General features: G+C 47.3%; 2 protein-coding genes across 3 annotated transcripts; one reads left to right on the top strand and one right to left on the bottom strand.

Annotated features, from left to right (window-relative positions):
• Positions 1-42: 42 nt before the first annotated feature.
• Positions 43-3,767, bottom strand: dnajb4 (DnaJ heat shock protein family (Hsp40) member B4). Its single transcript, XM_023815869.2, has 4 exons — positions 3,692-3,767; positions 2,814-3,194; positions 1,297-1,871; positions 43-486 (listed from the first exon to the last, which is right to left on the bottom strand). The coding sequence occupies exons 2-4, from the start codon at positions 3,022-3,024 to the stop codon at positions 253-255; spliced, it is 1,020 nt and encodes a 339-aa protein (XP_023671637.1). The 5' UTR covers positions 3,025-3,194; positions 3,692-3,767; the 3' UTR covers positions 43-252.
• Positions 3,768-3,781: 14 nt separating this feature from the next.
• slc25a24l (solute carrier family 25 member 24, like) lies at positions 3,782-13,000 on the top strand. Of its 2 annotated transcripts, none has more exons than XM_072703993.1 (11): positions 3,782-3,910; positions 4,042-4,165; positions 4,298-4,424; positions 4,787-4,874; positions 5,819-5,930; positions 8,723-8,881; positions 9,604-9,741; positions 9,863-9,970; positions 10,787-10,954; positions 11,900-12,038; positions 12,712-13,000. In XM_072703993.1, exons 1-11 carry the CDS (start codon positions 3,885-3,887, stop codon positions 12,735-12,737), a joined length of 1,215 nt encoding a protein of 404 aa, XP_072560094.1. In that variant the 5' UTR covers positions 3,782-3,884; the 3' UTR covers positions 12,738-13,000. The 2 variants fall into 2 exon arrangements, with proteins under 2 accessions (XP_072560094.1, XP_072560093.1); XM_072703992.1 differs by having other exon boundaries at positions 3,783-3,910; positions 12,177-13,000.
• Positions 13,001-14,066: the final 1,066 nt, after the last annotated feature.

The following is a 14,066-nucleotide window of genomic DNA, read 5'->3' as shown; positions in this document are numbered from 1 at the left end:
TTTCTCAAAGATGCTGTACAAAACCCAGATAAGCAAGTAAAGTAAAGAAACATCACGTGGAACCTTTACTTCCAGACATCAAAACATTTACTGACACTTCCAAGACTTGTTCAGCATGCAAGGTATTTTTCTTTAAAAATAAACACCATATAGATAAAAATATAAATTGCAGATTCTTTGTGAGGGTGGGGCGGGTTAGCGCCTGTCCGTGGGCGTGTGGGGGCACGCCAGTCCATCCATCCAGCCTGCTCTTTACGACGCCGGTAAATGCCGTTTCAGAACATCCTTCTCTGTAGCCGTCAGGCTCTCTGGGAAGTCGACGTCAAACTCGACCACCAGGTCGCCCCTCTGCTCCGGGTTTTTGGGGAACGGGAGCCCTTGGCCCGCTATGGTCCTCCTCATGCCAGGCTTGATAACATCCGTTATCTTCATGTTACACGTTTTCCCGTCTATCGTCGACACGGTTACTGAACAGCCGCACAGAGACTGCAATTGGAAGAAGATGACATAAAATATTAAAGATAAATCTGTCTGCAGGCTTGAGGCTCCTTACAGCCGCCTCCCACTCTGCACGGCATTATGCTGCTAAGTGTCCCATTCATAGGCTGGAATGTAAACTACCAGCAGTTAGCGGTAACTAGCGCTAACTAGCGGAAACAAGCAGTGGCCATCGGCTCGTGGTGCGGTGTGGGGCCTCATCACCGGGGTTTAACGCAGAGGAGTCGAGGAGGATGCCAGCTCTGCCCACATAATACAGTACCCCCCCCCCCCCCGTTCTCGGTTCGCCTAGAGCTCAGATGAGAGCTCCTCGCTTAGCGGGAGTGGGCGGCCGCCTGTCTGTCCGCACCTCACAAGTGCGGAAGCTCCTGTTCTTACGTAACCAAGAGCATTCACACTTCCTCCAGGGGGCCGGAGTGTTCCCTGCTTAGAAAATGTGACCTTTAACAATCATCTCCACTCTCACAACATCTCTGTCATACAGAGACACGTAGTACCTGATCAGCCATATTTATCTTTGCCTGCCCAGCCTATTCATCTCAGAGAGGTGGTTGTAAATAGTTTCCTAAACAATTTCCTTTGAGACAATAAAACTATTCTGATTCTGATTCTTGTCACTTTTCCTTTGTCTTTTGTGATTTGTACACTTAGTCCGGTCCTGGATGTAATGGAATTCTACGTGTGCTATCATGATCCCCAAAAATCCCTTTGGGCTAAACTGGCTGCTTTGATTGGACAGCTGTATCCAAAGATCCCGGCCAAAGTGTTTTCTGATTGGCTCCCTGGCCTGGTACCCACCTGTCGCAGGCTGATCCGCACCGGGTACACGATGTTAGAGCCTTCCCTGCGGAAGTGCGCGTGTGGTTTGTCCTTGATGATGAAGACGATGTCAGCCGGGATGGTGTTGTGCGACTCGTCGCCCTCCCGGGGGAACGTGATCTTGGTTCCCTCTTTCCAGCCGCGCTTGATCTTGATGGTGAGGATCTTGTCCTCTGTGCGCACGGTGCGGGCGTCAGGGTTCAGCCGCTTGCGGGAGATCTTCATGCGCTTGGTGCAGCCGTGGAAGATCTCCTCCAGGGAGACGCGCAGTTCGTGGTGGATGGCGGGGTCCTGCTTGCGGTGGGGTGGCCCGGCGCCGCTGTGCCGCTCGCGGGGGAAACCGTTCAGGCTGAAGCTGCTGAAGGATCCAAAGGGCTCGCCGTCCACCTCCATGTCCTCGTCATCCCGCCCGCTGGCTGCCTTCCTGCCGAAGAACATCTCGAAGGGGTTGGCCCCGCCGAAGAAGGTGGCGAAGGTGGCGTGGGGGTCCCCGTGGAATGTGTAGGTGTAGCTGCCCCCCTGGCCGTCCGCGGGGCCTCCTCCTCCCTTCAGACCTGAACGCAAGAGGAGAAAGATGTCGCCTTTGTCAGCTCTCACCTAACACTGGACCACGCCGGTGCCAGCAGATCAGAAACAGCCACAGACAGGTTTTTAATCGCTCAGAGTTTGTAACAGCTGACTTTGATGTCATCTGTTTCCCTTATAAATAATATCGCCTTATACGGCTGCTGCTTCCTGTCAGCCTCCGACGGATGTGAGGGACATTGCCGCTTTGCAGACGCTGTGTGGATGCGGTGTGGTACCCAGCATCCAGCACCCCCCCCCCCAGAACCTCTGTCAGGTCGTGTGCAAAAACACGCTAAACACACTGGGTGGGTGGGGGGGCAGAGTGTAAAGTCATGATGCTCAAAAAACACACCACAGACCACTACACACCATAAATATGTCAAAGTTACTGATTAATAGCAAACACTAGACAATAGAGTTTTTTTCTGCAGGATAAGACATAATGACTGCGCCCCAGATTCGACAACCACTTGGTTAGTCGCCAACAGGCGCCTCTATTGGCCACATAGACGGTATAAAATCTGTCAAAAGTCACACTCGTCATGCAGTAAAAGTCTGCCGCATTTTACACGTTTATCCTTAAAACTTAGCAGATACAATCATCTTTTATCACGCTGAAGAGGGCTCGCTGGACTGCCGGCTACCTAATGGGATTTAATGCGGACATTTATGGAGGAAGACCGTCTTGGCTACCAGATCGCATGCAGAGCTTTCGCTTGGGGATCCTCGCCAGGTCTCTCAGTTTACCCTTTCTAAAAAAGGACTTCAAATGACGAGGTTTGATCCTGTCCTCTTTGGATCTGACGCATACTGGTAAGTATTTCAAACACCATGACACCCAGGAGAACGCCCCCCCCCCCTCCCCAAGCCGCACACCCACCGCAGCAGACAGCGATAAAAACGCAAAAACAATAAAAGACGGAACCCACCTTCCTCCCCATACTGGTCATATATCTCCCGCTTCTTGGGATCGCTGAGCACCTCATATGCCTCGGCGATCTCCTTGAATTTCTCCTCTGCATTGGCAGCCTTGTTCTTGTCGGGGTGCCACTTGAGAGCCTGCTTTCTGTACGCCTTCTTGATGTCCTCCTCGGCCGCCCCTTTCTGAATGCCTAGGATCTTGTAGTAGTCTTTCCCCATGGCTGCGTGCGGAGCGCTTGCAGTTCCAGACGCGCACCGTTATCCTTATAAATAAATGCTGAGGAGGGGCGGGCGCTCGGCTGACGCTGTGCGGGGCGGCGCCTCCCGCTGGAGCGTTCGCGGTTGCCCAGAGTTATTCGCTTTAAATAGCAGGAGCTCGGCGGCTCTTTCTAGAAAACACGAGTCCAAACGCGTCATTTCCCATATTCGGTCCTTTTTCAGTTCGGATGCTATAATGATAATTCGAAAACACGCAATTCACTCAAATAGCAAGAATCACGGCACGGTTTCCTGCCGGCCATTTAAGTATCGCATGGAGCCGACGCATGTCATAAGAAGCATTACACTGGTCACCAAATAACTGAAGCAGAGAGAATGATAATCCCAAATCATCCCTAATCTGCCGGCAAGGTTTTGGAATTAAACGATTAACTCAGTTTTAAATGTGTCTACATGTATTATGGTGTAGAAAATTGATTCTGAAGCTGTCACTCGTAAACTCCGCAGTTCCAAGGTGCGAGAGACGGTGATGTTGGGATGGAAGGCGTCTCAAGCTTTACAAAAATGAATGCTTACACCCAAAGCCGCCACAGACACACTCACAACATCCATTACAGTGTACGCTCTCCTGAACTAAACACTACATTGAAAAACAGGGACAGGTTACCTTATGACATGGAAGCTGCCCAGGGCTCATCTACTGGGTGAAAGTGGAACGGAACTGGAATGAAGGCTGTCTGGAGGGCCAGGAGCGCCACAGCGCCCCCTGCCGCACGGCAGGGCGAGCGGCAGAGCAGCGGGGTCCCGGACACGGCCGGGAGCTTCATGAGCATCTGCGGGAGAGCGTCAGCCGGTGCAAGATGACTCAACAGATATCACTGAAAGGGTACGTGTGTGTGTGTCACACTTTTCGATTCCTCATCACTCATTAAGCAGGTTTGTGTTAAGAGATAAGAGATGTGGCTGTGCATCTGTGCGCTCATTAACGGGGTCACGTCTACTCATTTCCCCACGAAGCATGGACCAGTTCCGCAGCCTTTTCCTCAAACTGGACAGAAATAACGACGGCTATATTTCTGTTGACGAACTGCACAAGGAAATGGAAAAAATAGGGGTTTTATCTGCTGATCAGAAGGCACAGGTAACAGGCCTATTTATGACATGTCAATAAAAACTATAATAATATAGCAGTGCTGTAGGAAGCTAAATGCTATTAGCGGCGTCTAAATCTGTTATGCGTATTATAACGGCAACAGTGAACTTAATATTCCAGGGCATCGTTGATAACTATGACTGGGACGGCGATGGACGCTTAGATTATAATGAGTTTCTCAGCTATATGCAGGACAGAGAAAAGAAATGGAGAATTAACTTTAAGGCGCTCGACAGAAATAAATGTGGTGAGTTTCTTCTCTGAACCCGTAATGAGGACGTTTTTGTAATTCAGTGTTGGTCTTTCAAAATGTACTAAATCATAATCTGATGCTAGAGTACTTAAAAATTTTAATGTAAAGTTATTCGTATTTTTGTCGAATTTTGAAACGTTTTTCAAGGCTATACGTAGTTAATTATTCAAATACAACAACAATGTTAATAATACCTCACAATCTGGACCAGGATGAGAGGCTAGAAGATGGATGGATGCATTGATGTATTGTAGTCATTTTCCATGCTTACTGACCTAGATAAAAGGTAAAAGCTGTTTCATAAATGAGAAAACTGTCAACTGCTTGTTAATGATACTGATTTCTTTTTTCATTAGGAGTGATTTGCCAGGAAGAAATCATAATTTTATTTAAGGAATTAGGACTGGTCATTTCTAAGAAGAATGCAAAGAAGATCATACAGATGTAAGATTTAAGGCAGCTTTAAGGGAAGATGATGGCGCGGGAGGTAGTGATATCGTTCGGCAACCAGAGGGTTGCAGGTTCGAGCCCTGCTTCCTCCTGATCCCATCAAAGTGTCCTTGAGCAAGACACTGAACCCCAAATTGCTCCCGGTGTGCAGGTTGGCGCCTTGCATGGCTGCCTTTGCCACCGGTGTGTGGATGTGAGTGTGGATGGGTGAATGTGAGGCATAAATTGTAAAGCGCTTTGAGTACTCGTAGGAGTAGAAAAGCGCTATATAAATGCAGTCCATTTACCATTTAAGACATTATCCCACCCCCAGAAAGTAGAATGATATTTTAATTCACCTTTTACCTCCTCTATTATACTCATCTTCACTGTTCAGGAATAGATTTACATGCTTCAATGTTCCAAAAACACATTATTTTTTTCTCATACTGTACATCTCTGTTCACTCTGTGTATAACTTTGTCTGAAAGCCTCTGTTAGGGCTTTAAGCCCCACCCACAATGAGCCCATTGTGCTCTCATTGGTCAGCTTGTCCTACACATTCTGCCCCAGTCTTGCAGTCTACTGACAGATCCTTTCAGGTAGGTGCCCAATAAGGATTGTGTTACGAGGTGACCTCACCATGTCATGGAAGCAAGGGATGGAATTCCAATGAGGCATTTCGGGCAGATTAGCGAAGAGTGGTTTCTGTGGTGAGAGTTACTCCCTTTGGTGTGTACTTTGGGTGTTAAGACTTTGCAGATGGTTTACATGCACATAAAGTTATATAACAGACTAAAGGAAAAGGGAAAACCAAAAAAGCATAATAGGGCCGCTTTAAGGAAAGTGCACCCAGACAGGCCCAGACTGATGCGCTGATTACCAGCTTGACTTAAGCGTGAGGTTCTAAGCTGCCACAGGGTGGTCACCCTGCTGACCAGCTCTTACTGCTGCCTCAGGATGGATGAGGATCACTCCATGACGGTGGACTGGGGCGAGTTCCTTCAGCATGTCGTCCTAAACCCGGTGGAGGACATTCGGGACCTGGTGTTGTCCTGGCAGCGCAGTACGGTATGGTCAGCTCCTCAAGCAGCCACACAGGAGCCATAAGAACATAAGAACTATACAAACGAGAGAAGGCCATTCGGCCCATCGAGCTCGCTTGGGGAGAACTTAACTAATAGCTTTTTTAATGTTAAAATCTTATCTAGCTCTGATTTAAAGGAACCCAAGGATTCAGCTTGCACTATGTTATCAGGAAGACTATTCCATACTCTGACTACACGCTGTGTAAAGAAGTGCTTCCTTAAATCCAGTTTGAAATGTTCTCCCGCTAATTTCCACCTATGGCCACGAGTTCTTGTATTTGAACTAATGCTGAAGTAACTATTCGGTTGAACAGCATCCAAACCTGTTAGAATCTTATAGACCTGGATCATGTCCCCCCTCAGTCTCCTTTGCTTGAGGCTGAACAGATTTAGCTCAACTAACCTTTCCTCATATGACATTCCTCTAAGACCAGGAATCATTCTTGTGGCCCTACGCTGCACCTTTTCTAAGGCCGCAATGTCCTTTTTAAGATATGGTGACCAAACCTGCACACAATATTCTAGGTGAGGTCTCACCAAGGAATTGTATAATCTTAGCATTACCTCCCTTGACTTATCCCCTTTTTTGAAAATGGGCGTTATGTTGCCATGCTTCCAATCAGAAGGTACCACACCTTCAGATAAGGATTTTTGAAACAGTAAAGTTAAGGGTCGGCAAATAATATCCCTCATCTCTTTTAACACTATAGGTAAGATGCCATCAGGGCCCTGTGATTTATTTATTTTGAGCTTAGCTAGGCTTTGCAAAACATCAGCTTCAGTTATATATATATTAGTTATAGATGATGCTGGATTAGTAATAAGAATTGGTAAGTTACTAGTGTCCTCAACAGTGAATACCCGTGCAAAACTATCATTGAACTCATTTACTATGTCAATGTCGTTTTCAATTATAAGACCCTTACTATCCTGCAGATTAGTAATTTCAGCTTTTAGAGCTCTTTTAGAGTTAAAATACTGGAAGAAACTTTTAACGTCATCCTTAGCCTCCAATGCGATCTTCCTTTCGACATTCCTTTTAGCTCGTCTAATGTCATTTTTTAATTCAGCCTGTAGATTTAGATACTCTTGCTTTATTCTGTCATCATCAGTTATTTTCCATTTCTGGAACAAAGCCCTTTTCCTCCTTACTTTATACTTTATTTCCCTAGTAAACCACCTAGGTTGCAATTTCCTAGATTTATTCTTGCTGGAAACCAGTATGAAGTCCTCTTGCACTTGCAATAATGTCCTTTTAAAAAATTCCCATGCCTCTTCAACAGTTTTGTTATTTAACTCCATCCAGTTCACAGTTTCTAGTTTTAATCTCATACAATTGAAGTTAGCCTTCCTAACATTATATATTTTTGATTTGGACTTTGCTCTTCGGGCACTAAACTTAACCTCAAATTTAACCATGTTATGATCGCTACTGTCAAGTGGTTCTAAAACGTCTAATTTACCAATCCTGTCCTGGTTATTAGAGAAAACAAGATCAAGAATGGCATCTCCCCTGGTAGGGGTGTTAACAAACTGAGTAAAAAAACAATCCTGTACTAATTCCACCATCTCCAGTTCATTTTCAGAAGAGCCAGCGACAATGTCCCACTGCATCCCCGGTAGATTAAAATCACCCATAACTACCACATAATTTTTATTGCTCATAATCCTAATATCACTGTATAACAATCTGCTTTCCTCGGCAGCTACATTAGGTGCTCTGTAACAAACACCGACAATTAGGCATTTTGAGTTTTTAGCATCTAATTTTACCCATATAGCTTCCGTACTTTTACTTATATCAGTAAGCTCCCTTGCCTGCAAGTTTTCCTTTACATATACTGCAACACCACCTCCCTTCTTACCTATACGGTCTTTACGGAACAACGTGTAACCATCCATATTATATTCTTGTCCATCCTTTTCTCTCAACCACGTTTCAGTTATTCCTATAATATCATAAGAGTCCGATGAGACTCTAAATCATGAATTTTATTCCTAATACTCCTGGCGTTTAAATACAGACAACAAAGGGTAGGCCTATTACGGTGCCCACTTATAATATGATTTTTTGGGGCTTTCCGTTTCCCCCCACTTACATACTTAACTAACCTCCCTGCCCCCTCAGTCCCTAGTTTAAACATTCCTCAACTACTCTACACATACGCCTTCCCAATACACTGGTTCCCCACCGGTTCAGATGCAACCCATCCGGCTTGAACAGGTCCCACCTGTTCCAGAAGGTCCTCCAGTGCCCTATAAACCTAAACCCCTCTTTCCTACACCATCCTTTTAGCCACGCATTTAATCTCCTTATCTCAGCTAACTTAGCCTGACTTGTGCGTGGCACGGGGAGTATTTCAGAGAATACCACCATGGACGTTCTGCTTCTAAGCTTATTGGCGACTTCTATAAATTTATCCTGCAGAACAGCCCTTCTACCCTTGTCTATGTCGTTGGTGCCAACATGCAACCCGCAGCTCACTGTCGGTAATAATCGCGCTGTTAATTAACAGACAGGACAGACAAGCACTCACGCCGACCGAAATAAGAACAATAAACAGAAATAAAACAGCCACCCACGTAAACAGGTAAAGCACACAAACACTCAAAACACTCCAAAAAACAATCCCAAGCAATCGCTGCAGCTCAACACCACTCTCTCGCAGCAATCCCAGCAATCCTTGCGCACAACCAATCATCTGTGTCACCAGCATCCAGCACCAGGGTCCATGCTGAGAAATGGTTTGTTTACCTTTCCCTGGTCACATGCAGGTGTTTGACGTGGGGGAAGGCGTCACCCTGCCTATGGAGTTCTCACAGCAGGATGCCGGCTCTGGGGCCATCTGGAAGTACATCTTTGCTGCCGGACTGGCGGACGCGATGTCCAGGACCCTGACGGCACCCATCGATCGGTTGAAAACCCAGCTTCAGGTGAGCTCACAGCACCACCACAGTGATACTTACCTCCTGAGATGGGGGTAATAGACAGGGACTTTACGTGGGAATGGGCATGGAGGTGGAATTCAGCTGGGAAGTGGAAGAACAGGAAAGTGAGTTTCAGCACCTGCACAAGGGAAAGACAGAGGAAACCAGAACAGCGCAGGTGCCGGGCATGGGACCGGGAATCAGGTGCCGGGCATGGGGCCGGACGTCAGGTGCCGGGTGTGGGACCGGGAATCAGGTGCCGGGCATGGGGCCGGACGTCAGGTGCCGGGCGTGGGGCCGGACTTCAGGTGCCGGGCGTGGGGCCGGGAATCAGGTGCCGGGCGTGGGGCCGGACGTCAGGTGCCGGGCGTGGGGCCGGGAATCAGGTGCCGGGCGTGGGGCCGGACGTCAGGTGCCGGGCGTGGGGCCGGACGTCAGGTGCCGGGCGTGGGGCCGGACTTCAGGTGCCGGGCGTGGGGCCGGGAATCAGGTGCCGGGCGTGGGGCCGGACGTCAGGTGCCGGGCGTGGGACTGGACTTCAGGACTGGACTTCACTGATGCACAGGTGGACTGAACAGATATGCTCTTCACCTGCATTCCGCCCCATAGGTGGTACCTGCTTCCCCCCCCCCCCCCGGTTCGACTGGCAAATCTTCATCACCGTGTCATTCTGTATCATTTGTTAGCCTCTACCCGTCTGATCATTCTGCTCTGGTCTGAGTGTTCAGGTGTATGGATCCAAAGCCATGTCGCCCAGCTTTAAGGAAGTCCGCTTTGGAGCTTTCAAGTCCATGTGGCAAGGAAACATGGTGAACGTCCTTAAAGGGACACCGCAGTCAACACTTCAGTATGTCATCTACAACCAGGTGCATTTTCAAGCAATTCCTCAATAGGACTGAACTCATTAGGTGATGATTCACTTTAGCCTCATTTTGTGATTGGTGGCTATATTAAGATATGGTCCTGTCCCTCTGCACACCTCCTCAGATCAAAGCGCACACACAGGCTGCGGAGCACTCCCTGACCGTGCCACAGCGATTTGGGCTGGGCTGTCTGTCTGGGGCAGCTGCACATGCCATCTTTTACCCTCTGGAGGTACCAGCTCTGTCCCCAGTACCGGCTTGCAGGGTGTCTGGCCATTATGGATGTCAGCTGAAGCCTGAGCTGATCCCAGTGTTAGTGAGCCTGGGAAAGTCCTCAGCAAAAATACTTGAAGGCAGAAGTGGAAAATTCAGGTCCAGAAAGCAAAAATCCAGACCAAGATTTTGTTTCAGCCAATTAGCTGCATACTCTGTGACTATGACTCTTCATACTCAACTGGTTGGTTGAAACAAAATCTTGGTCTGGATTTTTGCTTTCTGGACCTGAACTTTCCACCTCTGCCTATAGTTTATGTACATGTATGTCCATGCAGACACGCCGGCAGGTCACTCACACGAGGGATGGGATCCTCCCATTAAACAGCAATCTGCCTGCGCTGTGCTCAGCTGGCAGCAGCTGACTAGGAAACCATGACAGATCAAGATCAAAAATGCAATTTTTAAAAACATATATGATCGGGATTTGCTTCAGTCTGAACAGTAAGTCTGCCGCCTGTTTCTGTGACTGCAACGTATGGATTCTGCAGTGACCAAACGTGCTTAAGGAAATGCATGACTGCCATCATTATCTTAAATTAACTGGCAGCTGTTTGCATTTTACATGATGGCAGATTGGCCATTAACACAAGGGTGATTTTGTCAGTGAGTGTGTGTGTGTGTGTGTGTGTGTGTGGGGGGGGGGGGGGGGGGGGTGGTGGATGGGATGCTTATGCAGTAAATGGCATTGCTATTGAGGCATGCTGGATGGGAAAGGACACCTTTTGTTTGGATGGAAGCACCGGCTGATGGTCACTTCCTGCTTCTCCCCCAGGTGTTGAAGGTGAGGCTGAATCTTCAGCCAGCTGGCACCTCCGCCGGGGTTTTGGGGTGTGCCAGAGCTCTTTATCACAGCGAGCGGCTCTCAGCCTTCTACAGGGGCTTCAGGCCCAGCGTCATGTGCATGATCCCGTACGCCGGAGTGGAATGTGCCGTGCATCAGGTGAGCGGCCGGGGTCGGCACCCGGGGAGAGCAGGTCGTCACAGCAGCACTGCTTCAGCCACAGGCTTCTGCAGCAGATTACCGGTGGAGTCTCACTCTTTGCATAGAGGGGCCTTTCTGGTCATTTTTCCCACCAAAGAAAATGGTGACATTATAAGGAAACCTTAATAAGAAGAACAGGAATGTAGGATGACCCAGCAGGTCTGTCTCACCTGAGTACTGAGTACAACATTGCAAAATAGCCATCATAATCTTCTCTCTGCTAAGTACTGATGCTGCGTTCCATTTGAATGAATAAATTCCAAGTTTCTAGTCGGAAATTTCAACTGGAATGCCCCCTGAAGTTGGAATTCTGACTTGGAAAATCAGCGGAACGTCTGCACCCCCGACCGCAGAATTCACGATGGCTGAGCCCTTCACATTAGTTTTTTACTGTTTATTAGTACTTAGGTCTGGGGACATGTTACTACGGTGTCTGTATGCACAAAATACTAAATAATAATGTGTTGTTACCAAATGATATTGCTAACATTAGCTAACAATTAACTGGGCTAGAAATGGGGCCTGTTTCACAAAGCGGGATTTCTTGGTTAGCTGGAAAGCTTGTCAGATTTAAGGCAGTTTGACTGCATGTAAGTGAACAAAGATAAAGGCCATTTAAACTGGGGTAAATTAAATCTGTCGAGTTATCTGGTTAAGCAAGAAATCCTGCATTTTGGGTCTCTGGTATCACTAACGGCTTTCCGACTTGCTATACTGGAATGTTGTTAACTCGTGTGTGACGTCATTCTGAGTTCCAAGTTCTGACCTCTAAGGTAGATGGAATGCAATATGAGTTCAGTATCGCTGAATAACCATCATAATCTCCTCTCTGTTGAGAACCAAGTACAGCATCACCGAATAGCCATTGTAATCTCCTCTGTGTTGTCTTCTATCTCCTTGCAGTCAATTATAAGCTGGGCAAAGACCGATCCAGCCAACAGTGATGAGTCCAAGCTATTCTTCTTCAGCTTTGTGGCCTTTGCGTGCGGACAGACAGCCAGCTACCCCCTGGCGGTAATCAGGACCCAGCAGCAAGCTCAAGGTACTGCAGCCTGGGGCTGACCTGGGCGCTCCCAGTGCAGAGCCTGATGAACGGAAGCCGATTCCTGTTGTGCAGATGTTTGCAGCTTGGCCTTGTAATTTCAGCTGACTTCATCATCTGCAACTGTCTGTCTTCCAGCTCTTAGTGTGAATCCCGAGGCTTCCAGTGCACTTCGGGGACTCCAGAGTATCTATGCAGCATTTGGGATTCGGGGCTTTTACAATGGAATGGGGGCGAGTTTTGTTAAAGCACTCCCATGTGCCATTTTAAACTACACTCTGACACCAGTGTTTGGACGACTGCTCTCCTCGGATGTGTGACAGTGCTGCTGGCCTGTGTCTGCTGAGGTCCTCAGTGCAGAGGCGGAGGGATAACTGTAATCCATCATCAAGTGTGACATACAGGATGTCCTGTTCCTGAGCCAAAAGCCACCAAAGAAGTTCTTGGATTTGAATTCTGAAACTTCACAAAATCATGTCAAACTCAGATTATGTGATTTTTCACAGAAAAGTGAAATAGTGGCTGCTTAATAATAGTGAGAAACACTTCTCACCATCATGATAAACTTCACTGATATGCTGACATATAATTTTACAACATTAAGTTATTTGTTTTACTGAATTTGGTACATGATGGTATTGACGTACACTGCTGATTCTGGCATCCCGTCCAGGTGTCCCCCAGCCTTGTGCCCCATGATTGGCCGGCATCCCGTCCAGGTGTCCCCCAGCTTTGTCCCCTGTGCTGCCTGGGATTGGCTCCAGGCTCCCATGTGACTCTGACCTGGACAAGCGGTTGGATGATGGTGGATGATGGACAGACAGAAACTCCACCACATGTTCTCAGCTTTATTATTAGGAAATAAAAGTATATGAGATTCCACCTTTCCGAAGAGACGGGTGACAGAGAAACATCTCTGCCAATGTGTAATGGGTTAATAAATAAAAGACATTTGAATGAGACATGAAGAGAGCAGTGAGGTGGGAGTGTTGCTCTTGCACTGTGAGTCTGCAATATTAGCCCTGATCTTGGTGTGTAGGTGTGTCCTGGGTTCAGAGCTGCCTGTTTATGGCCTGTCGTCCTGTTATACATGAATCTGTAAGTGCCGAAATCAACACGTTTGCTGAGAGAATGACATCTTTGTTCCATTTCCGCTTCAAATGGCCGTTCATGCTGGGAACTGAAGGCATCCGCTTCCATCACAAGATTTATCCTATAAATGCACACGTGCAGTGAAGATAAACATTCCTGGAAACAAAAATATACGCAGACTCTGTGTGTGTTTTGTAAGCAGGCATTCAGCTTATTGGTGGCATCTTGGCTTATTCCTGCTTCGTAGTGTCTTTGTAGGAATGGCTGTCATCGTTCAGTGCCACATGCCGATTATATGCACTGCGGTAACTGTGAAATCAATATGAAAGGTGACGTTTTGGGGGAGGGGTCAGATGTGAAAAGCTGAAGCAGTATCGCGTGTTTAGGCGCCCGGTCAGCAGAGGGGAAAGGATTTTTGTGTAGAATAATTGGTGACAGACTTCTTCACCTGTCTGCAATCCATGTGGGGGAGTGCTCCCTGCCCCCCAGCCCCCTATCCTCATGGCACAGCAGGTGAGCAGATACGTGGGATGGGGGGTAGGCTTTGCTAAATTAAAGTTGCTTTCCAGTGCATAACAAACATACTAGCTGCACATGCAGCCTTAGCTGTAAAACAAACTAACGTAAAAAGGAAGCCTGACTTCATGTTTTTATGCGCTGCTCTACCAGTATTAATGCATTATTACAGCTTTATCTTGCAGTGCACTCCACTACTCTCTCTGTATGACACATGTTGTTCTTTTTATACGGGGATTAAATGATCATTTTCTCTCTCTCAACAATGAGAGGTAAGTGTTCTTCAAAGACAGAGCTTCTTCTCTGTTTTCAAATGAGTATTCAAGCATGGGTATTTTATTTTTTAGTTATTTCTACCTTTGTCTAAATAACAACAGTCACTCTCAGTGGGTGACACGTGGAACTAGCCACACTTTAAAA

The sequence above is a fragment of the Paramormyrops kingsleyae genome, chromosome 21 (genome assembly GCF_048594095.1).
Source record: "Paramormyrops kingsleyae isolate MSU_618 chromosome 21, PKINGS_0.4, whole genome shotgun sequence".
NCBI classification, from domain to species: Eukaryota; Metazoa; Chordata; class Actinopteri; order Osteoglossiformes; family Mormyridae; genus Paramormyrops; species Paramormyrops kingsleyae.
The sequence above is the reverse complement of the archived record's forward strand: the minus strand, read 5'-3'. Positions and strand labels throughout refer to the sequence as shown.

Coding starts and splice junctions, on each gene's coding strand:
- slc25a24l (XM_072703992.1), top strand. CDS start 3,885: ATGACTCAACAGATATCACTGAAAGG. Junction 9,742..9,862: donor AGTATGTCATCTACAACCAG/GTGCATTTTCAA, acceptor ACACCTCCTCAG/ATCAAAGCGCACACACAGGC. Junction 9,971..10,786: donor CCATCTTTTACCCTCTGGAG/GTACCAGCTCTG, acceptor CTTCTCCCCCAG/GTGTTGAAGGTGAGGCTGAA.
- dnajb4 (XM_023815869.2), bottom strand. CDS start 3,024: ATGGGGAAAGACTACTACAAGATCCTAGGCATTCAGAAAGGGGCGGCC. Junction 1,872..2,813: donor TGACCAGTATGGGGAGGAAG/GTGGGTTCCGTC, acceptor TCTTGCGTTCAG/GTCTGAAGGGAGGAGGAGGC. Junction 487..1,296: donor TGCGGATCAGCCTGCGACAG/GTGGGTACCAGG, acceptor TTCCAATTGCAG/TCTCTGTGCGGCTGTTCAGT.